This window comes from Heptranchias perlo, chromosome 16, assembly GCF_035084215.1.
Source record: "Heptranchias perlo isolate sHepPer1 chromosome 16, sHepPer1.hap1, whole genome shotgun sequence".
NCBI classification, from domain to species: domain Eukaryota; kingdom Metazoa; phylum Chordata; class Chondrichthyes; order Hexanchiformes; family Hexanchidae; genus Heptranchias; species Heptranchias perlo.
In genome coordinates this window covers 7,118,948-7,145,351 of record NC_090340.1, presented here as the reverse complement: position 1 = coordinate 7,145,351, position 26,404 = coordinate 7,118,948, and the positions used below count along the sequence as shown (strand labels likewise).

The 26,404-nt window shown below is 48.3% G+C and overlaps 1 protein-coding gene across 1 annotated transcript in view; it reads left to right on the top strand.

Moving 5' to 3' along the window:
* The window catches only part of hydin (HYDIN axonemal central pair apparatus protein), a 1,099,250-nt gene that overhangs the window by 751,218 nt on the left and 321,628 nt on the right, over positions 1-26,404 (top strand). The window contains exons 61-64 of the mRNA XM_067997614.1: positions 1,289-1,524; positions 1,949-1,984; positions 17,919-17,973; positions 20,575-20,779. Of these exons, the coding sequence (XP_067853715.1) occupies positions 1,289-1,524; positions 1,949-1,984; positions 17,919-17,973; positions 20,575-20,779 (532 nt within the window). The remainder of the gene's footprint in view (positions 1-1,288; positions 1,525-1,948; positions 1,985-17,918; positions 17,974-20,574; positions 20,780-26,404) is intronic.

Here is a 26,404-nt window from a genome sequence, read left to right as displayed (position 1 = left end):
TAACTGCACCACTATTCCTGACTCTACCTGTTGTTCTCTCCCCTCCCTCCTTTGTGCTATTCAGTTCTATTAAGGGGCCAAGTGACGGAAACATTACGGGGTAGATTCTCCACTCCGGTGTGACCCTCCGGCAGTTCCCACTAGCTCCCAATCGTCCTGGTAGGAAAGTGGGTCCATTTCGAGGTCTGGGCCTCATTAGCAGTGGATCAGTGAACTGCGAGCAGGAACCAAAGTGCCCCAGGACACCCCGCCGGCTCCGAGCCACCACAACATCAGGTGGCTTCCGGAGTGGAAGAAGGTGGATCCCGGGGTAGTCCGTTCTCAGGAGGGGGAGAGACCCAGTATGGCAGCGTTAACAGCTTATTTTTTCTGGAGCACTCCTCTTCCTCAATGAGAACATACCCGCTGGGCTTCTTTCCTTTTGGACTGCCAACTAAAACCACGGCCAGCGTGCGCAGCGCACCCTCAGCCCAGTCGTATCCAAAAATGGCACTCGAAGTGTTGTACATCACACCGCCCTGATCTGCATTTTAAATGGGCCAACCACCTGACTCGGGCGGGGATTGGGGCCCAGCGCTATGCCCGGGGGAAGACTGCAGCAGCCACAGCGACAGCGGGAATGTGGCCACTGCCCCATTTCCGCCTCACAATCTCCTCCTACATCTTGATCTTTGCCCTTTGCTGGTGCAGTGAAACTCTTAGGGTAAATGTTGCACTTAAAACGAATGGGCAGAGAATTACAGGCTGATGATGCCCAATGGGGGAATATTTCCCGTCTTCTTGTTTTCTTCATGTCTCTCGCAATTCTATGCAACAGTTGCCAACTGTTACCTGCCATGGCCGGGGTCCTGCACCTGATCCCCGGAGAGTGACCAGAAACAGAAACCGAGCTAACTTTTCCCCCTCCCTAGCCCAGGTAAGCTGAGGTCGGTCGTCGCATCTACTTCTGCCTTGGCTGACATCAGCTCACGTGCATCGCACCTTAGATCGAACATAGGAGCTCCGGGTCTGTGTGGCTCTGCTTTACGCTGGCAGTGTGATATGCAATGCCCATTCTTTTTAAATAAAGAGTTATAAATATCCGAGTGAAGGAATGAGTAAGAATCACTGAAACGGCTACGGTGTTGTCACTATGAATCAGTTAGTTTTGCTCACATTTGTAACCGAATCACCATATCAAGCCAACTGCATTTTATTTGGGTTTATACACTCAGTTGCCTATATAACTAACTGAATGAGTGGTGTTTGGCTGGTCCATTGGTGAACTGTTTTCTCTTTGCGAGTACAGGTGATTGAGCCTAACCTGGGTGAAGGAGGAGAGACCATAGCCAGCATCCCAGTGAAAATATCGGTCCGTGCCATCTTCACCAGCTATCAGATTTTACCGGCCAGGGAGATTAATTTTGGAACCATGCTAGTTGGCAACCGCAAAAGCCGCACATTCATCCTCGAGAACAACTGTGAATTTGACTTCAAATACTCCATCTTCAAAATGCCCTCCACGGCGCCACACCGGTCCAAGAAGGGGTAGGAAACATCCCATCAAAAGAGCGCTTAGCTGGAAATAGGTGGAACTGCTGTTGGGCGCATCAGGCAGCTGTACTGTTTCCAATTTGTTCTAAACTGCATCAAGAGTTTCTCACTCTGGATGGGGCAGCAATTGAGACGTTGCAGTCGGCTTCAGTCCGTTGTGTTTTAGAGGAGTAAACCAGCCGGGATTCCTGCTTCTGATCACTCTCCAGTGACCCCTGTGTCCAAAAACGCATGGGTGACATGCTGAGAGAGAATCAGGCTTAACTATGACACCTCCCCCCACGGTTTAACGGTTGTCCGACTCTCGTTGCCCCAGCTCACACATGAAGACTTGGCACTTGGGACAAAGTAAAATGCAGGAGGCTGGTTCCCGCGGAACTGCGCTGAGCAAGAATGGGCACCTTCAGGAGATTGGGGGGGGGGGGGGCGGGGGTGGGGGCGAGAAAATTGGGTTGAATGTATATCTCTTGGAAAGAAACTGCTCTTGGAGAGGGTAGAAAGCAGACCACCATGTTAATTCATTGGCACAAATTAAAGTGGGGAGCCCAGCAGCACCTATACAGGGCAGAATCCTGCCCACAATGATGGGTTTTGAGTTTCTTTTTCTGAATCCTCTAAATCTGGCAATATTTAAATAGGCAGGCAGGAGCAGAATCTGCCATTTATTTTGCTGTGAGTGTCTGTTGCATGTCATAAAAATGCTGCTGATTAAGATGAACAAAAAATCAGAGAAAATATCTGCTTCTTGCTGGTTGAGAGGTTCACATTGTGTTGGTGTCACTGTGGATGCCAATCTGACTGCACAGCGCTGGCTAAGAAGAAAGACAGACTTGCATTTTTATTTTATTTTATTTGTTCATGGGATGTGGGCGTCGCTGGCAAGGCCAGCATTTATTGCCCATCCCTAATTGCCCTTGAGAAGGTGGTGGTGAGCCGCCTTCTTGAACCGCTGCAGTCCGTGTGGTGAAGGTTCTCCCACAGTGCTGTTAGGGAGTTCCAGGATTTTGACCCAACGACGATGAAGGAACGGCGATATATTTCCAAGTTGGGATGGTGTGTGACTTGGAGGGGAACGTGCAGGTGGTGTTGTTCCCATGTGCCTGCTGCTCTTGTACTTCTAGGTGGAAGAGGTCGCGCGTTTGGGAGGTGCTGTCGAAGAAGCCTTGGCGAGTTGGTGCAGTTCATCCTGTGGATGGTACACACTGCAGCCACAGTGCGGCGGTGGTGAAGGGAGTGAATGTTTAGTGTGGTGGATGGGGTGCCAATCAAGCGGGCTGCTTTATCTTGGATGATGTCGAGCTTCTTGAGTGTTGTTGGAGCTGCACTCATCCAGGAGAGTGCAGAGTATTCCATCACACTCCTGACTTGTGCCTTGTAGATTGGTGCAAAGGCTTTGGGGAGTCAGGAGGTGAGTCACTCGCCGCAGAATACCGAGCCTCTGACCTGCTCTCGTAGCCACAGTATTTATATGGCTGGTCCAGTTAAGTTTCTGGTCAATGGTGACCCCCAGGATGTTGATGGTGGGGGATTCGGCGATGGTAATGCCATTGAATGTCAAGGGGAGGTGGTTAGACTCTCTCTTGTTGGAGATGGTCATTGCCTGGCACTTAGCTGGCGCGAATGTTACTTGCCACTTACGAGCCCAAGCCTGGATGTTGTCCAGGTGTTGCTGCATGCGGGCTCGGACTGCTTCATTATTTGAGGGGTTGTGAATGGAACTGAACACTGTGCAATCATCAGCAAACATCCCCATTTCTGACCTTATGATGGAGGGAAGGTCATTGATGAAGCAGCTGATGATGGTTGGGCCTAGGACACTGCCTTGAGGAACTCCTGCAGCAATGTCCTGGGGCTGAGATGATTGGCCTCCAACAACCACTACCATCTTCCTTTGTGCTAGGTATGACTCCAGCCACTGGAGAGTTTTCCCCCTGATTCCCATTGATTTCAATTTTACTAGGGCTCCTTGGTGCCACACTCGGTCAAATGCTGCCTTGATGTCAAGGGCAGTCACTCTCACCTCACCTCTGGAATTCACTCTTTTGTCCATGTTTGGACCAAGGCTGTAATGAGGTCTGGAGCTGAGTGGTCCTGGCGGAACCCAAACTGAGCATCGTTTAGCAGGTTATTGATGAGTGAGTGCCGCTTGATAGCACTGTCGACGACACCTTCCATCACTTTGCTGATGATTGAGAGTAGACTGATGGGGCGGTAATTGGCCGGATTGGATTTGTCCTGCTTTTTGTGGACAGGACATACCTGGGCAATTTTCCACATTGTCGGGTGGATGCCAGTGTTGTAGCTGTACTGGAACAGCTTGGCTGGAGGCGCAGCTAGTTCTGGAGCGCAAGTCTTCAGCACCACAGCCGGGATGTTGTCGGGGCCCATAGCCTTTGCTGTATCCAGTGCACTCAGCCGTTTCTTGATATCACGTGGAGTGAATCGAATTGGCAGAAGACTGGCTTCTGTGATGGTGGAGTTGGGAGGAGACTGAGATGGATCATCCACTCGGCCCTTCTGGCTGAAGATGGTTGCAAACGCTTCAGCCTTGTCTTTTGCACTCACGTGCTGGACTCCGCCATCGTTGAGGATGGGGATGTTTGCAGAGCCTCCTCCTATCCCGTTAGTTGTTTCATTGTCCACCACCATTCACGACTGGATGTGGCAAGACTGCAGAGCTTTGATCTGATCCGTTGGTTGTGGAATCGCTTAGCTCTGTCTATAGCATGTTGCTTCCTGCTGTTTAGCACGCATGTAGTCCTGAGTTGTAGCTTCATCCAGGTTGGCACCTTATTTTTAGGTACGCCTGGTGCTAGCTCCTGGCATGCTCTTCTGCACTCCTCATTGAACCAGGGTTGATCTCCTGGCTTGTTGGTAATGGTAGAGTGAGGAAGATGCCGGGCCATGAGGTTACAGATTGTGCTGGAATACAATTCTGCTGCTGATGGCCCACAATGCCTCATGGATGCCCAGTTTTGAGCTGCTAGATCTGTTCTGAATCTATCCCATTTAGCACGGTGGTAATGCCACACATACACGTTGGATGGTATCCTCAGTGCGAAGACGGGACTTCGTCTCCACGAGGACTGTGCGGTGGTCACTCCTACCAATACTGTTGTGGACAGATGCATTTGCGACAGGTAGATTGGTGAGGACGAGGTCAAGTACGTTTTTCCCTCACCACCTGCCGCAGACCCAGTCTAGCAGCTGTGTCCTTCAGGACTCGGCCAGCTTGGTCAGTAGTGGTGCTACCGAGCCACTTTTGGTGATGGACATTGAAGTCCCGCACACAGAGTACGTTTTTTGCCCTTGCTACCCTCAGTGCTTCCTTCAAGTGGTGCTTAACATGGAGGAGGACTGATTCATCAGCTGAGGGAGGACAGTAGGTGGTAATCAGCAGAAGGTTTCCTTGCCCATGTTTGGCCTGATGCCATGAGATTTCATGGGGTCCAGAGTCAAGGTTGAGGACTCCCAGGGCCACGCCCTCCTGACTGTACATCACTGTACCGCCACCTCTGGTGGGTCTGTCCTGCCGGTGGGACAGGACATACCCAGGGATGGTGATGGAAGAGTCTGGGACGTTGGCTGAAAGGTATGATTCTGTGAGTATGGCTATGTCAGGCTGTTGCTTGACGAGTCTGTGGGACAGCTCTCCCAATTTTGGCACAAGTCCCCAGATGTTAGTAAGGAGGACCTTGCAGGGTCGACTGGGCTTGGTTTGCCATTATCGTGTCCGGTGCCTAGTGGTCCGTCTGGTTTTATTCTTATTTTGACTTTTCGGAATGGGATTTTATAACTGAGTGGCTTGCTCGGCCATTTCAGAGGGCAATTAAGAATCAACCACATTGCTGTGGGTCTGGAGTCACATATCGGCCAGACCGGGTAAGGACAGCAGGTTTCCTTCCCTCAAGGACATTCGTGAACCAGATGGGTTTTTACAACAATCCGGAAGTTTCATGGCCACCATTACTGATGCTAGTATTTTAATTCCAGATTTTTATTTAATTAATTAAATTTAAATTCACCAGCTGCTGTGGTGGGATATGAACTCGTAATTCTGGATTTTAGGCCAGGCCTCTGGATTACTAGTCGAGTACCATAACCACTATGCTACCATACCCCTTTTATAAGCACCTTTCACAATCTCAGAATGTCCCAAAGCGCTTTACAACCAATGAAGTACTTTTCAAATGTGGTCACTGTTGTAATGTCGGAAACGGGCCAACCATTTCCACCATTCAATCAGATTATGGCTGATCTGTACCTCAACTCCATTTACCTGCCTTTGTTCCATATCCCTTAATACTAACTATATAGTATTATATACAAAATCTATCCATTGCAATCTTGAAAATGTCAATCGAGCCAGCATCCACTGCCTTTTGGGGAAGTGAGTTCGGCTATCACGATTGGAGTGAGTTCGGCTATCGCTATGGGAGTGAGTTTGACTATTGCTATCGCTAGCACTGTTGGGGGGGGTTAAAACTAACTTGGCAGGGGGATGGGATACAGAGTGGAGCTACAATAGGGGGTGATGTGCAGCCAAATATAGAGAAAAAAACAAGTCAGCTTGGAAGACAGGGCAAATATGTGAGGGCAAGGCTGGATGGCATCTATTTTAATGCAAGGAGTCTTGCGAATAAGGTGGATGAACTGAAGGTGTTGATAAACACATGGGAGTATGATATTGTTGCTGTCACAGAGACATGGTTGAGGGAGGGGCAAGACTGGCAGCTCAATATTCCGGGGTACAGAATCTTCAGGCGAGACAGAGGGGGAGGTATAAGAGGAGGGGGGGTCGCAATATTAATTAAAGAATCAATTACTGCCATAAGGAGGGATGATATATTAGCAGGTTCCTCTAATGAGGCCATATGGGTGGAGCTTAAAAACAAAAAGGGGGCAAGCACTTTGATGGGAGTGTACTATAGGCCCCCAAACAGTCAGGGGGAGATAGAGGAACAGATATGTAGGCAAATCTCAGAAAATTGTGCAAATAATAGGGTAATAATAGTGGGGGATTTCAACTTCCCCAATATTAACTGGGATACTCAGAGTGTAAAAGGCTTAGAGGGTACAAAATTCTTAACGTGCATCCAGGAGAGCTTTTTGAGCCAGCATGTAGAAAGTCCTACAAGAGAGGGGGCGGTACTGGACCTAATTCTAGGGAATGTGGCCGGCCAAGTGGAAGAAGTGCTAGTAGGTGAGCACTTTGGTGACAGTGACCATAATTCAGTGAGATTTAAGGTGGTCATGGAAAAGGACAGGGAGGGGCCGGAAATAAAGGTTCTAAATTGGGGGAAGGCCGATTTTAATAGGATAAGGCAGGATCTGGCCAAAATGGACTGGGATCAGCTGCTTGTAGGAAAATCCGCATCGGAGCAATGGGAGTCTTTCAGAAGGGAGATTGAGACCATACAATGGCAACATGTTCCCGTTATGGTCAAGGGTGGTTCCAAGAACTCCAGGGAACCTTGGATGTCAGGGGATATACGAGAATGGATTTGGAAAAAAAGGAGGGCTTTTGGCAGATACAAAAGGCTAAGGACGGAGGAAGCCCTAGAGGAGTACAAAAAGTGCAGGGGGATACTTAAAAAAGAAATTAGGAGATCAAGGAGGGGCCATGAAATAACACTAGCGAGCAAAGTAAAGGAAAATCCTAAGATGTTTTATAAGTATATTAAGGGTAAGAGGATGACTAGGGAAAAAATAGGGCCCATTAGGGACAAAAAAGGCAATCTGTGTGTGGAGCCGGCAGATGTAGGAGGGGTTCTAAATGAATTTTTTGCATCTGTTTTCACTATGGAGAAGGACGATGTAGACAGAGGAATACGACAGGGGGACTGTGATATACTCGAACATATTAACATCGAGCGGGAGGAGGTATTGGCGGTTTTAGCAGGCCTAAAAATGGATAAATCCCCAGGCCCGGACGAAATGTATCCCAGGCTACTGTGTGAGGCAAAGGAGGAGATTGCGGTGGCTCTGACATATTCAGAACCTCTCTGGCCACAGGGGATGTGCCAGAGGACTGGAGAACCGCTAATGTAATACCATTATTCAAGAAGGGGAGTAGGGAAAAACCGGGGAACTACAGGCCAGTGAGCCTAACATCAGTGGTAGGAAAATTATTGGAAAAAATTCTGAAAGACAAAATTAGTCTCCACTTGGAGAAGCAAGGATTAATCAGGGATAGTCAACATGGCTTTGTCAAGGGAAGATCATGTCTGACTAATTTGATTGAATTTTTTGAGGGGGTGACTAGGCGTGTGGATGAGGGTAACGCAGTGGATGTGGTATACATGGATTTCAGTAAGGCCTTCGATAAAGTCCCCCACAGGAGACTGGTCAAGAAGGTACGAGCCCATGGAATCCAGGGTGCCTTGGCACTTTGGATACAAAACTGGCTTAGTGGCAGAAGGCAGAGGGTGATGGTCGAAGGTTGTTTTTGTGACTGGAAGCCTGTGGCCAGTGGGGCACCACAGGGATCGGTGCTGGGTCCCTTGCTGTTTGTGGTCTACATTAACGACTTGGATATGAATGTAAAAGGTATGATCTGTAAGTTCGCTGATGATACAAAAATTGGTAGGGTGGTAAATAGCGAGGAGGATAGCCTCAGTCTGCAGGACGATATAGATGGGTTGGTCAGATGGGCGGAACAGTGGCAAATGGAATTTAACCCGGAAAAGTGCGAGGTGATGCACTTTGGAGGGACTAACAAGGCAAGGGAATACACAATGAATGGGAGGACCCTAGGCAAGACAGAGGGTCAGAGGGATCTTGGTGTGCAAGTTCACAGATCCCTGAAGGCGGCGGAACAGGTAGATAAGGTGGTAAAGAAGGCATATGGGATACTTGCCTTTGTTAGCCGAAGCATAGAATATAAGAGCAAGGAGGTTATGATGGAGCTGTATAAAACACTGGTTAGGCCACAGCTGGAGTACTGTGTGCAGTTCTAGTCGCCACACTACAGGAAGGATGTGATCGCTTTGGAGAGGGTGCAGAGGAGATTCACCAGGATGTTACCAGGGCTGGAGCGCTTCAGCTATGAAGAGAGACTGGGAAGATTGGGTTTGTTTTCCTTGGAGCAGAGGAGGCTGAGGGGGGACATGATTGAGGTGTACAAAATTATGAGGGGCACAGATAGGATGGATACTAAGGAGCTTTTTCCCTTCGTTGAGGGTTCTATAACAAGGGGACATAGATTCAAGATAAAAGGCGGGAGGTTTAGAGGGGATTTGAGAAAGAACTTTTTCACCCAGAGGGTGGTTGGAGTCTGGAACTCACTGCCTGAAAGGGTTGTGGAGGCAGGAACCCTCACAACATTCAAGAAGCATTTGGATGAGCACTTGAAATGCCATAGCATACAGGGCTACAGACTAAATGCTGGAATATGGGATTAGAGTAGACAGGGCTGATGGCCGGCGCGGACACGATGGGCCGAAGGGCCTCTATCCGTGCTGTATAACTCTATGACTCTATGAGTGAGTTCAGCTATGACTATAGGAGTGAGTTCGGCTATCACTATTGGAGTTTTTTTTAAATTCGTTCATGGGATGTGGGTGTCACTGGCAAGGCCAGCATTTATTGCCCATCCCTAATTGCCCTTGAGAAGGTGGTGGTGAGCCGCCTTCTTGAACCGCTGCAGTTTGTGTGGTGAAGGTTCTCCCACAGTGCTGTTAGTTAGGGAGCTCCAGGATTTTGACGCAGCGACGATGGAGGAACGGCGATATATTTCCAAGTCGGAATGGTGTGTGACTTGGAGGGGAATGTGCAGGTGGCGTCGTTTCCATGTGCCTGCTGCCCTTGTCCTTCTAGGTGCTAGAGGTCACAGGTTTGGGGGGTGCTGTCGAAGAAGCTTTGGCAAGTTGCTGCAGTGCATCCTGCAGATGGTATACACTGCAGCCATGGTACGCCGATGGTGAAGGGAGTGAATGTTTAGGGTGGTGGATGGGGTGCCAATCAAGCGGGCTGCTTTGTCCTGGATGGTGTCGAGCTTCTTGAGTGTTGTTGGAGCTGCACTCATCCAGGAGAGTGCTGAGTATTCCATCACACTCCTGACTTGTGCCTTGTAGATGGTGGAAAGGCTTTGGGGAGTCAGGAGGTGAGTCACTCGCCGCAGAATACCCAGCCTCTGACCTGCTCTTGTAGCCACAGTATTTATATGGCTGGTTCAGCTAAGTTTCTGGTCAATGGTGACCCCCAGGATGTTGATGGTGGGGGATTCGGCAATGGTAATGCCGTTGAATGTCAAGGGGAGGTGGTTAGACTCTCTCTTGTTGGAGATGGTCATTGCCTGGCACTTATCTGACGCGAATGTTACTTGCCACTTATGAGCCCAAGCCTGGATGTTGTCCAGGTCTTGCTGCATGCGGGCACGGACTGCTTCATTATCTGAGGGGTTGCGAATGGAACTGAACACTGTGCAATCATCAGCAAACATCCCCATTTCTGACCTTATGATGGAGGGAAGGTCATTGATGAAGCAGCTGAAGATAGTTGGGTATAGGACACTGCCCTGAAGAACTCCTGCAGCAATGTCCTGGGGCTGAGATGATTGGCCTCCAACAACCACTACCATCTTCCTTTCTGTGGAGATGCCGGTGATGGACTGGGGTTGACAATTGTAAACAATTTTACAACACCAAGTTATAGTCCAACGATTTTTATTTGAAATCTACAAGCTTTCGGAGGTTTCCTCCTTCCTGAGGAAGGAGGAACATTTACCTGAGGAAGGAGGAAACCTCCGAAAGCTTGTAGATTTCAAATAAAAATCGTTGGACTATAACTTGGTGTTGTAAAATTGTTTACAATCTTCCTTTGTGCTAAGTATGACTCCAGCCACTGGAGAGTTTTCCCCCTGATTCCCATTGACTTCAATTTTACTAGGGCTCCTTGATGCCACACTCGATCAAATGCTGCCTTGATGTCAAGGGCAGTCACTCCCACCTCCCCTCTGGAATTCAACTCTTTTGTCCATGTTTGGACCAAGGCTGTAATGAGGTCTGGAGCTGAGTGGTCCTGGCGGAACCCAAACTGCGCATCGTTGAGCAGGTTATTGATGAGTAAGTGCTGCTTGATAGCACTGTCAACGACACCTTCCATCACTTGGCTGATGATTGAGAGTAGACTGATGGGGCAGTAATCGGCCGGATTGGATTTGTCCTGCTTTTTGTGCTTTTTTTGAGCTCTCACTATTTGGGCAAATTGAGCTATCACTGTTGGACTGAATTGAGCTATCACTCGGAGCGAGTTGAGCCATTACTTTTGGAGTGAATAGAGCTCTCACTATTGGAATGATTTGAGCTGTCGCTAGGCATGAATTGAGCTATCAGTATTGGAGTGAGTTGAGTTCTCACTACAGGAGTGATTTGAGCTCTCACTATTGGAGTGAGTTGAGGTATCACTATTGGAGTGATTTGAGGTATCACTGCAGGAGTGAGTTGAGGTATCACTGTCGGAGTGAGTTGAGGTATCACTGTCGGAGTGAGTTGAGGTATCACTGTCGGAGTGAGTTGAGCGGTCACTGTAGGAGTGAGTTGAGGTATCACCTTAGGAGTAAGTTGAGGTATCACTTGGAATGAGTTGAGGTATCTCTGTCGGAGTGGGTTGAGCTGTCACTGTAGGAGTGAGTTGAGATATCACTGTCGGAGTGAGTTGAGCTCTCACTGTCGGAGTGAGTTGAGCTGTCACTGTAGGAGTGAGTTGAGGTATCACTGTCGGAGTGAGTTGAGCTGTCACTGTAGGAGTGAGTTGAGCTGTCACTGTAGGAGTGAGTTGAGGTATCACTGTAGGAGTGAGTTGAGCTGTCACTGTAGGAGTGAGTTGAGCTGTCACTGTAGGAGTGAGTTGAGGTATCACTGTAGGAGTGAGTTGAGCTGTCACTATAGGAGTGAGTTGAGCTGTCACTGTAGGAGTGAGTTGAGCTGTCACTGTAGGAGTGAGTTGAGGTATCACTGTAGGAGTGAGTTGAGCTGTCACTGTCGGAGTGAGTTGAGCTGTCACTGTAGGAGTGAGTTGAGCTGCCACTGTAGGAGTGAGTTGAGGTATCACTGTAGGAGTGAGTTGAGGTATCACTGTAGGAGTGAGTTGAGGTATCACTGTCGGAGTGAGTTGAGCTCTCACTGTCGGAGTGAGTTGAGCTGTCACTGTAGTAGTGAGTTGAGCTCTCACTGTCGGAGTGAGTTGAGCTATCACTGTAGGAGTGAGTTGAGGTATCACTGTAGGAGTGAGTTGAGCTGTCACTGTCGGAGTGAGTTGAGCTGTCACATTAGGAGTGAGTTGAGCTGTCACTGTAGGAGTGAGTTGAGCTATCACTGTAGGAGTGAGTTGAGCTCTCACTGTCGGAGTGAGTTGAGCTGTCACTGTAGGAGTGAGTTGACGTATCACTGTCGGAGTGAGTTGAGGTATCACTGTCGGAGTGAGTTGAGCTATCACTGTAGGAGTGAGTTGAGGTATCACTGTCGGAGTGAGTTGAGGTATCACTGTCGGAGTGAGTTGAGGTATCTCTGTCGGAGTGAGTTGAGCTGTCACTGTCGGAGTGAGTTGAGGTATCACTGTAGGAGTGAATTGAGGTATCACTGTAGGAGTGAGTTGAGGTATCACTGTCGGAGTGAGTTGAGGTATCACTGTAGGAGTGAGTTGAGGTATCACTGTCGGAGTGAGTTGAGCTGTCACTGTAGGAGTGAGTTGAGGTATCTCTGTAGGAGTGAGTTGAGCTGTCACTGTAGGAGTGAGTTGAGGTATCACTGTAGGAGTGAGTTGAGCTGTCACTGTCGGAGTGAGTTGAGGTATCACTGTCGGAGTGAGTTGAGCTGTCACTGTAGGAGTGAGTTGAGCTGTCACTGTAGGAGTGAGTTGAGGTATCACTGTCGGAGTGAGTTGAGCTGTCACTGTAGGAGTGAGTTGAGGTATCACTGTCGGAGTGAGTTGAGCTGTCACTGTACGAGTGAGTTGAGCTGTCACTGTCGGAGTGAGTTGAGCTGTCACTGTAGGAGTGAGTTGAGGTATCACTGTAGGAGTGAGTTGAGGTATCACTGTAGGAGTGAGTTGAGCTGTCACTGTAGGAGTGAGTTGAGCTGTCACTAAAAGAGTGAGTTGAGGTATCTTTGTCGGAGTGAGTTGAGCTGTCACTGTAGGAGTGAGTTGAGGTATCTCTGTCGGAGTGAGTTGAGCTGTCACTGTAGGAGTGAGTTGAGGTATCTCTGTCGGAGTGAGTTGAGCTGTCACTGTAGGAGTGAGTTGAGGTATCACTGTAGGAGTGAGTTGAGCTGTCACTGTAGGAGTGAGTTGAGCTGTCACTGCAGGAGTGAGTTGAGCTGTCACTGTAGGAGTGAGTTGAGCTGTCACTGTAGGAGTGAGTTGAGCTGTCACTGTAGGAGTGAGTTGAGCTGTCACTAAAAGAGTGAGTTGAGGTATCACTGTAGGAGTGAGTTGAGCTGTCACTGTAGGAGTGAGTTGAGCTGTCACTGTAGGAGTGAGTTGAGGTATCATTGTAGGAGTGAGTTGAGCTGTCACTGTAGGAGTGAGTTGAGGTATCACTGTAGGAGTGAGTTGAGGTATCACTGTCGGAGTGAGTTGAGCTGTCACTGTAGGAGTGAGTTGAGCTGTCACTGTAGGAGTGAGTTGAGCTGTCACTGTAGGAGTGAGTTGAGCTATCACTGTCGGAGTGAGTTGATCTGTCACTGTAGGAGTGAGTCGAGGTATCACTGTAGGAGTGAGTTGAGGTATCACTGTAGGAGTGAGTTGAGCTGTCACTGTAGGAGTGAGTTGAGCTGTCACTAAAAGAGTGAGTTGAGGTATCACTGTAGGAGTGAGTTGAGCTGTCACTGTAGGAGTGAGTTGAGGTATCACTGTAGGAGTGAGTTGAGCTGTCACTGTCGGAGTGAGTTGAGGTATCACTGTCGGAGTGAGTTGAGCTGTCACTGTAGGAGTGAGTTGAGATATCACTGTAGGAGTGAGTTGAGCTCTCACTGTCGGAGTGAGTTGAGGTATCACTGTAGGAGTGAGTTGAGGTATCACTGTAGGAGTGAGTTGAGCTGTCACTGTAGGAGTGAGTTGAGCTGTCACTAAAAGAGTGAGTTGAGGTATCTCTGTCGGAGTGAGTTGAGCTGTCACTGTAGGAGTGAGTTGAGGTATCTCTGTCGGAGTGAGTTGAGCTGTCACTGTAGGAGTGAGTTGAGGTATCTCTGTCGGAGTGAGTTGAGCTGTCACTGTAGGAGTGAGTTGAGGTATCACTGTAGGAGTGAGTTGAGCTGTCACTGTAGGAGTGAGTTGAGCTGTCACTGCAGGAGTGAGTTGAGCTGTCACTGTAGGAGTGAGTTGAGCTGTCACTGCAGGAGTGAGTTGAGCTGTCACTGTAGGAGTGAGTTGAGCTGTCACTGTAGGAGTGAGTTGAGCTGTCACTAAAAGAGTGAGTTGAGGTATCACTGTAGGAGTGAGTTGAGCTGTCACTGTAGGAGTGAGTTGAGCTGTCACTGTAGGAGTGAGTTGAGGTATCATTGTAGGAGTGAGTTGAGCTGTCACTGTAGGAGTGAGTTGAGCTGTCACTGTAGGAGTGAGTTGAGCTGTCACTGTAGGAGTGAGTTGAGCTGTCACTAAAAGAGTGAGTTGAGGTATCACTGTAGGAGTGAGTTGAGCTGTCACTGTAGGAGTGAGTTGAGCTGTCACTGTAGGAGTGAGTTGAGGTATCATTGTAGGAGTGAGTTGAGCTGTCACTGTAGGAGTGAGTTGAGGTATCACTGTAGGAGTGAGTTGAGCTGTCACTGTAGGAGTGAGTTGAGCTGTCACTGTAGGAGTGAGTTGAGCTATCACTGTCGGAGTGAGTTGAGCTGTCACTGTAGGAGTGAGTTGAGGTATCACTGTAGGAGTGAGTTGAGGTATCACTGTAGGAGTGAGTTGAGCTGTCACTGTAGGAGTGAGTTGAGCTGTCACTAAAAGAGTGAGTTGAGGTATCACTGTAGGAGTGAGTTGAGCTGTCACTGTAGGAGTGAGTTGAGGTATCACTGTAGGAGTGAGTTGAGCTGTCACTGTCGGAGTGAGTTGAGGTATCACTGTCGGAGTGAGTTGAGCTGTCACTGTAGGAGTGAGTTGAGCTGTCACTGTAGGAGTGAGTTGAGATATCACTGTAGGAGTGAGTTGAGCTCTCACTGTCGGAGTGAGTTGAGCTGTCACTGTAGGAGTGAGTTGAGGTATCACTGTCGGAGTGAGTTGAGCTGTCACTGTAGGAGTGAGTTGAGCTCTCACTGTCGGAGTGAGTTGAGCTCTCACTGTAGGAGTGAGTTGAGGTATCACTGTAGGAGTGAGTTGAGCTGTCACTGTAGGAGTGAGTTGAGCTGTCACTGTAGGAGTGAGTTGAGGTATCACTGTAGGAGTGAGTTGAGCTGTCACTGTAGGAGTGAGTTGAGGTATCACTGTAGGAGTGAGTTGAGCTGTCACTGTAGGAGTGAGTTGAGCTGTCACTGTCGGAGTGAGTTGAGCTGTCACTGTAGGAGTGAGTTGAGGTATCACTGTAGGAGTGAGTTGAGCTGTCACTGTAGGAGTGAGTTGAGCTGTCACTGTAGGAGTGAGTTGAGGTATCACTGTAGGAGTGAGTTGAGCTGTCACTGTCGGAGTGAGTTGAGGTATCACTGTAGGAGTGAGTTGAGGTATCACTGTCGGAGTGAGTTGAGCTCTCACTGTCGGAGTGAGTTGAGCTGTCACTGTAGGAGTGAGTTGAGGTATCACTGTCGGAGTGAGTTGAGCTGTCACTGTAGGAGTGAGTTGAGGTATCATTGTAGGAGTGAGTTGAGCTGTCACTGTAGGAGTGAGTTGAGCTGTCACTGTAGGAGTGAGTTGAGGTATCACTGTTGGAGTGAGTTGAGCTGTCACTGTAGGAGTGAGTTGAGCTCTCACTGTAGGAGTGAGTTGAGCTGTCACTGTAGGAGTGAGTTGAGCTATCACTGTAGGAGTGAGTTGAGCTATCACTGTAGGAGTGAGTTGAGCTCTCACTGTCGGAGTGAGTTGAGCTGTCACTGTAGGAGTGAGTTGAGCTGTCACTAAAAGAGTGAGTTGAGGTATCACTGTAGGAGTGAGTTGAGCTGTCACTGTAGGAGTGAGTTGAGCTGTCACTGTAGGAGTGAGTTGAGGTATCATTGTAGGAGTGAGTTGAGCTGTCACTGTAGGAGTGAGTTGAGCTGTCACTGTAGGAGTGAGTTGAGGTATCACTGTAGGAGTGAGTTGAGCTGTCACTGTAGGAGTGAGTTGAGCTGTCACTGTAGGAGTGAGTTGAGCTGTCACTGTAGGAGTGAGTTGAGCTGTCACTGTAGGAGTGAGTTGAGGTATCACTGTCGGAGTGAGTTGAGCTGTCACTGTAGGAGTGAGTTGAGCTGTCACTGTAGGAGTGAGTTGAGCTGTCACTAAAAGAGTGAGTTGAGGTATCACTGTAGGAGTGAGTTGAGCTGTCACTGTAGGAGTGAGTTGAGCTCTCACTGTAGGAGTGAGTTGAGGTATCACTGTAGGAGTGAGTTGAGCTGTCACTGTCGGAGTGAGTTGAGGTATCACTGTCAGAGTGAGTTGAGCTGTCACTGTAGGAGTGAGTTGAGCTGTCACTGTAGGAGTGAGTTGAGCTGTCACTGTAGGAGTGAGTTGAGGTATCACTGTAGGAGTGAGTTGAGCTGTCACTGTAGGAGTGAGTTGAGGTATCACTGTAGGAGTGAGTTGAGCTGTCACTGTAGGAGTGAGTTGAGCTGTCACTGTAGGAGTGAGTTGAGCTGTCACTGTAGGAGTGATGTGGAGATGCCGGTGATGGACTGGGGTTGACAATTGTCCACATCGTTCACCTGAGGAAGGAGGTCGCCTCCGAAAGCTTGTGAATTTAAAATAAAATTGCTGGACTATAACTTGGTGTTGTAAAATTGTTTACAACTGTAGGAGTGAGTTGAGCTCTCACTGTCGGAGTGAGTTGAGGTATCACTGTAGGAGTGAGTTGAGGTATCACTGTCGGAGTGAGTTGAGCTGTCACTAAAAGAGTGAGTTGAGGTATCACTGTAGGAGTGAGTTGAGCTGTCACTGTAGGAGTGAGTTGAGCTGTCACTGTAGGAGTGAGTTGAGCTGTCACTGTAGGAGTGATTTGAGCTGTCACTGTAGGAGTGAGTTGAGCTCTCACTGTCGGAGTGAGTTGAGGTATCACTGTAGGAGCGAGTTGAGGTATCACTGTCGGAGTGAGTTGAGCTGTCACTGTAGGAGTGAGTTGAGCTGTCACTAAAAGAGTGAGTTGAGGTATCACTGTAGGAGTGAGTTGAGCTGTCATGTAGGAGTGAGTTGAGCTCTCACTGTAGGAGTGAGTTGAGGTATCACTGTAGGAGTGAGTTGAGCTGTCATGTAGGAGTGAGTTGAGCTCTCACTGTAGGAGTGAGTTGAGCTGTCACTGTAGGAGTGAGTTGAGCTGTCACGGTAGGAGTGATTTGAGCTGTCACTGTAGGAGTGATTTGAGCTGTCACTAAAAGAGTGAGTTGAGCTCTCACTATTGTTCCTTTTTCGTTTTTCCGTTTTTTTTTGATGATGAACATCTGCATTCATCCATTTCACCCTGTTTATTATTGTTCACTTTAAAACGAAGATGAACCTCTTCCATACAATAAGAGTTGTTAGTGCAGGGGGACGGAATAATGTCCATTTTTTGTATCCAGGATCCAAATGCCGGTGTGGTCTGAGAGATGTAGTGTCAAGCTTCTTCTGTTTTGCTGAAGGAGGGAGAGTTTTCTTTTTGCACTAGTTTGTAGCAAAATTGTAAACGTGTTGATAAAGAATGAGTGTATGACTTTGCTACACAATGGCACAGAGGAATTCTTTGCCCAGTGTGTCTCATCACCAGTCTCAGAAGCGTGCCTCCCAACTGCTCCAACGTGGCACTCCTCCAGTTCCCACACTAGCCATCCTGCGGCCTCTCCGAGTGAGGGTGTCAATTTCACATTGTGTAATGACAAATTATGGGCAGCTCAGAACTATTAACTCGTGCCAATTAGGAGGCTGTCCCAAACTCTTTGAACTTCGGAGACTCGTAATGGTCAGTGAGGAAACCTTCATCCCATTTGTTTATGCTGCATTCAGATCACCGAGGGAGAGGACAAGTGGCCTAATCCTCAATCTCATTGTCTCCCAATACGGACTGTTTAGAATTACATAGAATGTACAGCACAGAAGCAGGCCGTTCGGCCCAACAGGTCCATGCCGGTGTTTATGCTCCACACAAGCCTCCTCCCACTTCTCAAATTACGTTTGGTATAAGCTGCATTGTATTTTCAGGTATTTGGTATGTTGCTAACTTCTTTTCAGATACTGTCGTATTTGTTTTTTTTTGGGTTATATAGTGCTGCTGGTTCAAAGCTTGCGAAGGCCCAGGAGAGGTCGAGCTCGTTAAAATCCAACGGAGGTATGAAACAGAAAGAACAAGCACCCCAGGTGAGTGAGGCGCTCGGCGCATAGGAACTGGTTACAATGGTGGCTGTGAGAGAATGGTCCGTGGAAATGCAGTTTGAACCAGAGGCAACCAAGGTTCCTGCTCCTGGTACAAGAACAGAAAATGCAGGAAACACTCAGCAGGGCAGGCAGCACTTGTGGAGGGAACAGACGAGTTAATGTTTCGCGTGTGGACCTCGCGGGAAAACTCATCAGGATATTACAGATGAACAGCGTTTAAAAAGGAACAGAACAAAGGGAGGGGACAGTGACTGGGCGAGGGAACCATTTACAATGTCAGCTGGCGTGGGGCCAGGAAGTGAAGTTTAATGGTCAGCTCTTTAGTGGGAATGGGATCCTAGGAGCGGGAGGAGGGCCTCATGCACAAGGTGAGCTCGGAGAGGGCATATCAGGAGATGGTTGAGAAAATAGAGAAAAACATCGGTTTAGGACTAGGGCAGAGGGGAGTTGAGGGAGGTTGGTGTGGCTTGGTGGACAAGGTGATGGGGGGGTGGGGAAGCAGCAGAGGCAGCTGAACGGATGGTCTCAATCTTAGTGACAAAGAAGCCCATGAGCTCCTCACACTTGTTGGAGGGGACAGGGTAACGGGCTCATTTGTTCGTGAAGAAAAGAAGCCAGGGGTTATGTTTATTCCCCAGGATGATCCCGGAGTAGTGGGTGGTTTGGGCAGAGGAGTGTGAAACCTGATAGCGTTGACATGATCCAGCCAGATCGCATAATGAATGGCTAAACCAATTGTGCGGCAACTACACTCAAGTCTGCACCCCTTTGACTTGAGGGAGTGAAGATAGGGAGAATGGGCGAGAGTAAAGGTTTTGCTGGGTACAAGGGCATAAAGGGTGGAGGTGAGGGAGTGGTTGAGCAGATTGATGGCTGCAGAAGTATTACAGTGAATGGAAGGCCAAAGGCCATTTGGGAATTTGATAGTACAGTTGCAAATGATTTGGAGGAGAGTTTTTTTCCATGGATGGGACACAGAAGGAAGTGGGGTTGGAAGGGGTAGGGGAATGTGGGTTTTGAGAGATACCAGGAAATGATCAGAGATGGTCTTGTCTATGAAAGTGACCATGAGGGTAGAAAGGCTATGGCAGATAGCAAGGTTGAGAGGATGGCCGTTACATAGATTTACAGTACAGAAGTAGGCCATTCAACCCAATTATGCCGACACGAGCCTCCTCCAAACCCACTTCATCTAACCCAATCAGCAAAATGTTCAATTCCTTTCTCCCTCATGTACTTAACTAGCTTCCCCTTAAAGGCATCTATGCTATTCGCCTCACTACTCCATGTGGTGTTAAATGGGATAGGAGAGTTTATATGGAGGGAGAGGTTTGAGGGAGGCAGGAAATTTAGTGGAGAGAGGGCAAAGGGAGCTGAGTTGGAGATTGAAATCACTGAGAATGAGGAGTTGCTCAGTGCAGAGGCTGAGGGAGGTAAGGAGGATGATATCTCAGTGAGAAACTTGGGCTGGAATGGGCGGTAGAGAGTGAGATTTCAAAGGAGAGGATTGGAATAGGATGGTGATTGGAGGAGAAGGTCTCAGAGGACTAGTGGAAAAGACCAAGATGTAAATTGGCGTAAAGGACCACACCACCATCGCAACATTAATGCTGTGTTACAAGTTCCACAGTTTTTTTACTAGTTTTATTGTTTTAATGCTGTTGCTGGTGCCTTTACTGGACTAAGAACCGAGTGTTGTTGCAGGTCAGTGGTATGATAAAGCTGAATGGAGGGACGGTCAGGGTGCAGATTTTTTTATATTGACAGTCTCTCTGTTGATCCTCCCGTTGTGCAAAAGCAGGAATTTCTGATGGCATCAGGGCATTGAACTCCTTTCAAAAAATGAGAATGACTGTACCGAGGAAGCAAGCAGCCGACCTCCTCTGGGGTCCCTGCCAGTTGTAGAGTCCAGCCAGCTGCTGGGAGTTGTATGTTGATTCCCCAGGATGATTCCCCATTTGTTTTCCTTGCTTCCGCATTGGTAACACCTGGTCTCCTGACCGTCCTCAATGAGTCACCGCGTGGTGACTTCAAAACCTGGAACCCACATCCTGCCAACTTGTGGCACTGGGCATTAAAGCACCAATGTGCTTTGCCATCTTGCTGCCCTGTAGCTTTTTTACATTGTCAACCACTGCTGTGCCCCTACCCACTGCGTTACACTTCAGTGGCACGTTAGTGTAGAATGTAGTGCTTCTTCAACAGCACCTCCCAAGCCTGCGACCTCCGCCATCTAGAAGGACAAGGGCAGCAGGTGCATGGGAACACCACCACCTCCAAGTTCCCCTCCAAGTCACACACCATCCTGACTTGGACATTTATCGCCTTTCCTTCATTGATGCTGGGTCAAAATCCTGGAACTCCCTACCCAACAGCAGTGGGGGAGCACCTTCACCACACGGACTGCAGTGGTTCAAGAAGGTTCACCACCACCTTCTCAAGGGATGCTCGGGATGGGCAATAAATGCTGGCCTTGCAAGCAATGGCCATATCCCCAGAATGAATTTTAAAAAAATTGTTCTGAGTGAATTGCATGCTCTAGTTCTCGGTAACATCCAATTTCTGTTTTTGCCTTTTGCACAGGCCCGTGTGACAGTTGGAATGTTTAGTGTCACCCCTGGTTATGGAGCTGTGCTCCCTGGAGGCCAGCAGGTCATTACAGTGGAGTGCTCTGCAGATCAGATTGGGAAACATGAAGAGCTCCTGAACTTCAACATAACTGACCGGGACCCAATCGACCATCCGAGTGGTATTCCATACTGGCTCGTCGCCGAATGCTGTGCACCAAGTATGTTCAGCGAGAACAAAGCTCAGCTACCATTTACAACAACAGCTTGCATTTATAGAGTGCCTTTAACACAGTAAAACGTCCCAAGGTGCTTCACAGGAGCGTTATCAGACAAAATTTGACACCGAGCCACGTAAGGAGATATTAGAGCAGGTGACCAAAAGCTTGGTCAAAGAACTAGGTTTTAAGGAGTGTCTTAAAGGAGGAAAGAGAGGTGGAGAGGTTTAGGGAGGGAATTCCAGAGATTAGGGATAGCGACAGGTTAAGTGATTGGGCAAGAAGGTGGCAGATAGAGTATAATGTGGGAAATATGAGGTTATTCACTTTGGTAGGAAAAATGGAAAATTAGAATATTTTTTAAATGTTGAGAAACTATTAAATATTGGTGTTCACGGGAATTTAGGTGTCCTTCTACACGAAACACAGAAAGTTAACATGCAGGTACAGCAAGCAATTAGGAAGGCAAATGGTATGTTGGCCTTTATTGCAAGGGGATTGGAGTACAAGAGTAAGGAAGTCTTGCTGCAATTGTACAGGGCTTTGGTGAGACCACACCTCTAGTACTGTGTACAGTTTTGGTCTCCTTACTTAAGGTTAGGTATACTTGCCTTAGAGGCGGTGCAATGAAGGTTCAAGTGATTGATTCCTGGGATGAGAGGGTTGTCCTATGAGGAGAGGTTGAGTAGAATGGGCCTGTACTCTCTCTGGAGTTCAGAAGAATGAGCGGTGATCTCATTGAAACATATAAGATTCTAAGAGGGCTTGACAGGGTAGATGCCGAGAGGCTGTTTCCCCTGGCTGGAGAGTCAAGAACCAGGGGACATCGTCTCAGGATAAGGGGTCGGACACTGAGATGAGGAGGAATTTCTTTACTCAGAGGGTTGTGAATATTTGGAATTCTCTACCCCAGTGGGCTGTGGATGCTCAGTCATTGAGTATATTCAAGGCTAAGATTGATAGATTTTTGGACCGTAGGGGAATCATGGGATATGGGGATCGGGCAGGAGGAAGATCAGCCATGATCTTATTGAATGGCGGAGCAGGCTTGAGAGGACGTATGGCCTACTCCTGCTCCTATTTCTTATGCTCTTACAGACAGCTGAAGGCATGTCTGTTAATGGTGGAGTGATGGAAAGTGTATTGTGATCACACAACTGGGTGGGACAGGCTGGATGGATCATCATCACCTTTTCCTGTCCATCATTTTTCATGTGTTTGTAAATGTCCTGACCTGAGGCAGGAACCCTGTTGGCCCAATAATGGCACGAATCACGCCATAATATGCAGATGTCCCCGAGCCTGGGATTTTGGAGAGAGTCAAGAGCCCATCCATGGGGCAGGTGGAATGTCCGTTCTGCCTCCTTAAGACCTTCACCGGAATTTCTCCCCTCCACCAGGAAGCCACCAAAGGGTCAAACCTAACATTTCACCCCTTAATTCTGCCAAGGACCAGTTTCCACTCCATCATGATACCTTATCAAAGGACCCTCCCCCATGTTGCCCCAGTGCTATGCTGCCAAACCCCAAGAGTCCCATCACAGTTCTACCAAAGCCCAGGTCTGTCCTCCAATACAGCTGAACCCCACACCCTCAGCCCAGTACTGCTAAATACCAGGACCCCTAACATCTGGAGGGACTCAATTGCGGCAGTTACGCCATGATTGCCCCCGTCACAGGACTCAACCACTGACCCCACCAAAGTTTGTGGGGTCAGGGGAAGCAGCCTGCGGAAGCAGACCTTTTCTGTAGGCTGCTACGCCTCACCTCAGTCAGCCAAACATACGCCACATCCGACTGAGGTAGAGGAAGCCAGAACATGCGGTGTGGGGGGGCCCACGACCCTGCCCCCTCTGCATCAGTGGCCTTCTTTGGGGTGGGAAGTAGCTCCACCCCCAAAACAAGACCACTGGAAACTCCTGTGTAAGGTCGCTATGAATAACTATTCAAATGAGCTGACCCTGCAAAATTCCAGACAGTGTTGGCCAGCTTCGTTTAGCCACTAGGCAGAAAAGTCTAAACTCAGCCTGGAGCAAAATATCTAGTTGTAGTTTTCCCCTCCATTAAGACTTTAGGAACGCGTTGGGTATGTCTACAGGCTAAGTTACGAGCCCACATCCCACTGCATTTTCAGTGGAATTACTTGCTATTATACGTCATGGGCTTATATCCAGAGCTGTTTTTGAATTGTCAGCTTTTTTTTGAAGCTACCGTTCAGCTTTTGCTAGTTTTTATAAGGTGGCAAGTTCACCGGTGTTGACAGGTCTGTAAACAGTCAGCTGAAAATGACGACCGCAATATTCAGCATAGAAAATGTGTATGCGCTTTAAAGGCTCCAAAGCAAATTCAGCAATCCCTATCTCTGTAACCTCCTCCAGCCGTACAACCCTCCGAGATCTCTGCGCTCCTCCAACTCTGGCCTGTTGAGCATCACCGATTTCCATCACTCCACCATTAACAGACATGCCTTCAGCTGTCTGTAAGAGCATAAGAAATAGGAGCAGGAGTAGGCCATACGTCCTCTCAAGCCTGCTCCGCCATTCAATAAGATCATGGCTGATCTTCCTCCTGCCCGATCCCCATATCCCATGATTCCCCTACGGTCCAAAAATCTATCAATCTTAGCCTTGAATATACTCAATGAAAACAGGATATATCCTTTCCGACCCCCTTAGGCAATTAAAAGCAAGCCCAGGAGACCACTCTGGCCCTAATTAATGTGATACGGTACCTACCCCTTGTATGAGGAGATCTCCACCCCAGCCAGAAAGAGGCCCTGCTCTCGATTGCAAGAATACAGTGAATCAGCTTTCACCGCACGAGCCGGCAGCCTGTTCCACAGGTCCACTCTAATCTGGGAAAAGAAGAACCTCCTAACATCTAACCTAGTTCTGCCCTTACATAACTTGAGATTGTGACCCCCAGGTCCTCTCTAATCTATTTAGTTGAAACAAACTGTCTGCAAAAAAACAATCTAATCCCTTCATCATCTCAACAACCTTGATCAAATCATCCCTAGGTCTATAATTCTCTAAGGTATAGAGTCCCAGCTCTTTGAGTCTATCCGGTTAACTATAATGCTTAAGACTGGGAATTAATCTTGTGACCCTCCCGTGCACCAAAACTGGACACAGTATTCCATCTAAGGCCTAACCAAGGTCTTGTACAAGGACAAAATAATATGCTTTGTTTTGTAGTTAATTGACCTGTAAATACACACTAGCACCCTATTCGCTCTAGCTTTATAGCATTGGGCATTGGTCATTGGTCATTGGCAATATAATCAAAATGGTACAATATTAAAGGGTGTGCAAGAACAGAGAGACCGGGGTGGGCGTGTGTATTTAAATCTTTGAAGGAGGCAGAATAAATTGAGAAAGCTTTTAAAAAGGGATGCTTGACTTTATATACAGAGGCATAGAGTACAAAAGCAAGGAAGTTATGGTAACCCTTTATAAATCACTGGTTAGACCCCAGCTGGCATATTGTGTCCAATTCTGGGCACCACACTTTAGGAAGGATGTCAAGGCCTTAGAGAGAATGCAGATGAGATTTACTAGAATGGTACCAGAGATGCGGGGCTTCAGTTACATAGACTAGAGAAGCTGGGGTTGTTCTCCTTAGAGCAGAGAAGGTTAAAGGAAAATTTAATAGAGGCGTTCAAAATCATTAAGGGTTTTGATAGAATAGATAAGGGGAAACTTTTTCCAGCGGCAGAAGGGTCGGTAACCAGAGGACACAGATTTAAGGTGATCGGCAAAAGAGGCAGAGGCGACATGAGGTGAATTTTCTTTAAGCAGCGACCTGGAAATGACCTGGAAAGCACTGCCTGAAAGGGTCGTGGAAGCAGATTTGCTAATCACTTTCCGAAAGAAAATTGGATAAATACTTGAAGGGGATAAATTTGCAGGGCTACGGGGAAAGAGCAGGGAAGTGGGACTAATTGGATAGCTCCTTCAAAGTGCAGGCACAGGCACGATGGGGCGAATGGCCGAAATTTGAACCGAAAGCTAACCAACACAATTTCAAGCGCATTTTGGGTTCAATTTCCCGATTGCGCCAAAAGCGAAAACTCTTATCTACTGATGTTTTGCGAATGGGTCCTGGGAGTGTGGCTCTGTCCGCTCCCCCTCTCTGTCTGTCTCTGACCCTTTCACCCTCTCTTCCTGTCTCTGTCCCTTTCACCCTCTCTGCGTGTTTCTGTCCTTTTCCCTCTCTCCATCTATCTTTGTCCCTTGCCCGCTCTGTGTGTCTCTGTCCCTTTCCCTCTCTCTGCGTGTCTTTGTCCCTTTCCCTCTCTCTCTGTGTCTTTGTCCCTTTCCCTCTCTCTGTGTGTCTTTGTCCCTTTAACTCTCTCTGTGTGTCTTTGTCCCTTTCCCTCTCTCTGTGTGTCTTTGTCCCTTTCCCTCTCTCTGTGTGTCTTTGTCCCTTTCCCTCTCACTGTGTGTCTTTGTCCCTTTAACTCTCACTGTGTATCTTTGTCCCTTTCCCTCTCTCTGTGTGTCTTTGTCCCTTTCCCTCTCTCTGTGTATCTTTGTCCCTTTCCCTCTCTCTGTGTGTCTTTGTCCCTTTCCCTCTCTCTGTGCATCTTTGTCCCTTTCCCTCGCTCTGTGTATCTTTGTCCCTTTCCCTCTCTCTGTGTATCTTTGTCCCTTTCCCTCTCTCTGTGTATCTTTGTCCCTTTCCCTCTCTCTGTGTCTTTGTCCCTTTCCCTCTCTCTGTGTATCTCTGCCCCTCTCCCTCTAACTCTGTCTCTCTGTCCGTTCATCTTCTCTCTGTGTCTCTGTTTCTTCCCCTTCCCCCTGAGTGTCTCTGTCCCTTCACCCATCTCTGTGTGTCACTCTCCCTTTCCCACTCTCACTGTGTCTCTGTCCATTCCCCCTCTCTCTATGCATCTCTGTCCCTTCCCCCTCTCTATGTGCATCTCTGTCCCTTGCCCCGTCTCTGTGTTTCACTCTCCCTTTCCCACTCTGTGTGTCTCTGTCCACTTCCCTCTCTGCAGGGCTTTGTCCCTTTCCCTCTCATCGTGTGTCTCTGTCCCTTTCCCTCTCATAATGTGACTCTGTCATTTTGCCTCTCTCTGTGTGTCCATTTCCTTTTCCCTATCTCTGTATGTCCATGTCCCTTTCCCTCTCTCTGTGCCCCTGTCCATTTCCCCTCTCTGTCCCTATGTCTGTGTCGCTATTCCTTTCCCTCTCTCTTTCTCTGTCCCTTTGTCTCTCGATGTGCCTCTTTCCCTTTCTCCCTCTGTGCATCTGTGTCCTTTTCCCGCACTCTCTGTCACTTTCCCTTTCCCTCTCTCTGTGTCGCTATCCCTTTCCCTCTCTTTGACTCTGTCCCTTTCCCTCTCTGTGTGCCTCTGTCACATCCCCCTCTCTCTACCTCTGTCTGTCTCTGTCCCTTTCCCCTCTCTCTGTGTCTCTGTCCCTTTCCCCTCTCTCTGTATCTCTGTCCCTTTCCCCTCTCTCTGTATCTCTGTCCCTTTCCCCTCTCTCTGTATCTCTGTCCCTTTCCCCTCTCTCTGTATCTCTGTCCCTTTCCCCTCTCTCTTTGTCTCTGTCCCTTTCCCCTCTCTCTGTATCTCTGTCCCTTTCCCCTCTCTCTGTGTCTCTGTCACTTTCCCCTCTC